General features: G+C 50.0%; 1 protein-coding gene across 1 annotated transcript; it reads left to right on the plus strand.

The window, feature by feature from the left end:
* Positions 1-117: 117 nt before the first annotated feature.
* Positions 118-1,401, plus strand: T265_15970 (hypothetical protein; the record flags this gene model as incomplete). Its single annotated transcript, XM_009179417.1, has 1 exon — positions 118-1,401. A coding segment is annotated over one exon (1,284 nt), but the record flags the coding sequence as incomplete, so codon positions are not given.
* Between the last annotated feature and the right edge of the window lie 36 nt (positions 1,402-1,437).

Genomic DNA, 1,437 nt, shown 5'->3' on the forward strand with positions numbered 1-1,437 from the left:
ACTCTCAAGGTACTCGAACCCTTCGTGAATAATCTGAAACTGAAAGTGATACAATGGCCCCAAAGCTCCTTAACCGCCGCGCTGTTCTTATGTGATTTTGAGGGCTTTGCTGTCAACATGGAACTCATATTGCTGTTCAGACCGAATCGAAAGTCCAGAGAATACCGGATAATTGGAGGAGGGGAACCTGTAATGGGCCCAACCATTAAGAACAAACGAAGGCAAATTGTCTGGCATCAGCTGGCCAAAAACACGAAATCTGCCGAGTTCCATTGTTTGCTTCGACCTAAGCGTCTAGAAAACAGAGGACAACGCAAGCTGATGCAGTTGCCCAAACCGTCTGCTGACGTCCACATTAGCTCAGCACTGTCGGGCTTGACAACAACTGACGATTGTCCGAAAACCCCAACAATTGGATCCAAACCGGCGTTTTCTGATCAAGACCTAGCACAGGGAGCAAGGCTCGATCTATCCTGTACAGCAACAGTAACTACGAAGAACCTGCCTCTCAAGCTATACTATCTGACACCAACGTTTTCCATCATCCTGTGCACATCGAACAGTCCCTCTCCGGAGCTCATCACGGACGTGTTCCCTGAACGAGAGGTGGATTGTTTCACGGTCACACACATTGACATAGACTGCACAGTACGCGGATCATCAGAGGGCGCAGATATGACTTTCTACCCGAGGCAATGTTATTTCAGGCGGGAAGTGGCCGGTGGAAGTCTCATCCGCCGCATTCAGTTCAGTGTCGCTCGGCTCCGCCGCGAAGATTTTGGCGCTCATGTTTTCTGCGAAACAGTCAGTTTCACGCCGGGTGATACACACAGACCTCAACTACGAGCCTGGTTGAGTAGTTCGGTGAATATTGTTCGTTTCACCATGGCACCACAAATCGCCAAGTTATATTTCAATGAAGACTCGCAAACGTGGGTTTGTGTTGCGATGGGGTATCCTCTTCCCAAAAAGGCTGGAATGAGCCTGCGACGTAGTAGCACAATCCAGTTGGGTCGACAGTTGGGACTGTATGTAACCGATGTGAATTCGACACAACCGCGGTTGTTGCACCAGAATCTACTCCCACGTTCCACAGAAATCAACAGCACATACGTGACGCAGATGCATTTTAATCCGCCGTTTCCTTTGCCAGGCGGTCTCCGGAACGGTACTGCAGTGATACGCTGCGCGATCGAAGACGCATATAGAGACTTAACTACCCACATCAGTGTGGGCCTCCCACATGACGAGCCCATTTTACGGCAACCTACTCGCGGGACAGCAGGATCTGGGGTCTTCCACGATTGCACTATGATCATGGAGGCACAAACTTACATCAGACAGGTTTCACTGCATCGTGTGACTGAGACGGAGTGGTTGAGATACGACATCACTGTTGCTGTGAGTATCGTGCTTGAGGATTCAGACGGAAAGCTG

This window comes from Opisthorchis viverrini, assembly GCF_000715545.1.
Source record: "Opisthorchis viverrini unplaced genomic scaffold opera_v5_2525, whole genome shotgun sequence".
Taxonomy (NCBI): domain Eukaryota; kingdom Metazoa; phylum Platyhelminthes; class Trematoda; order Opisthorchiida; family Opisthorchiidae; genus Opisthorchis; species Opisthorchis viverrini.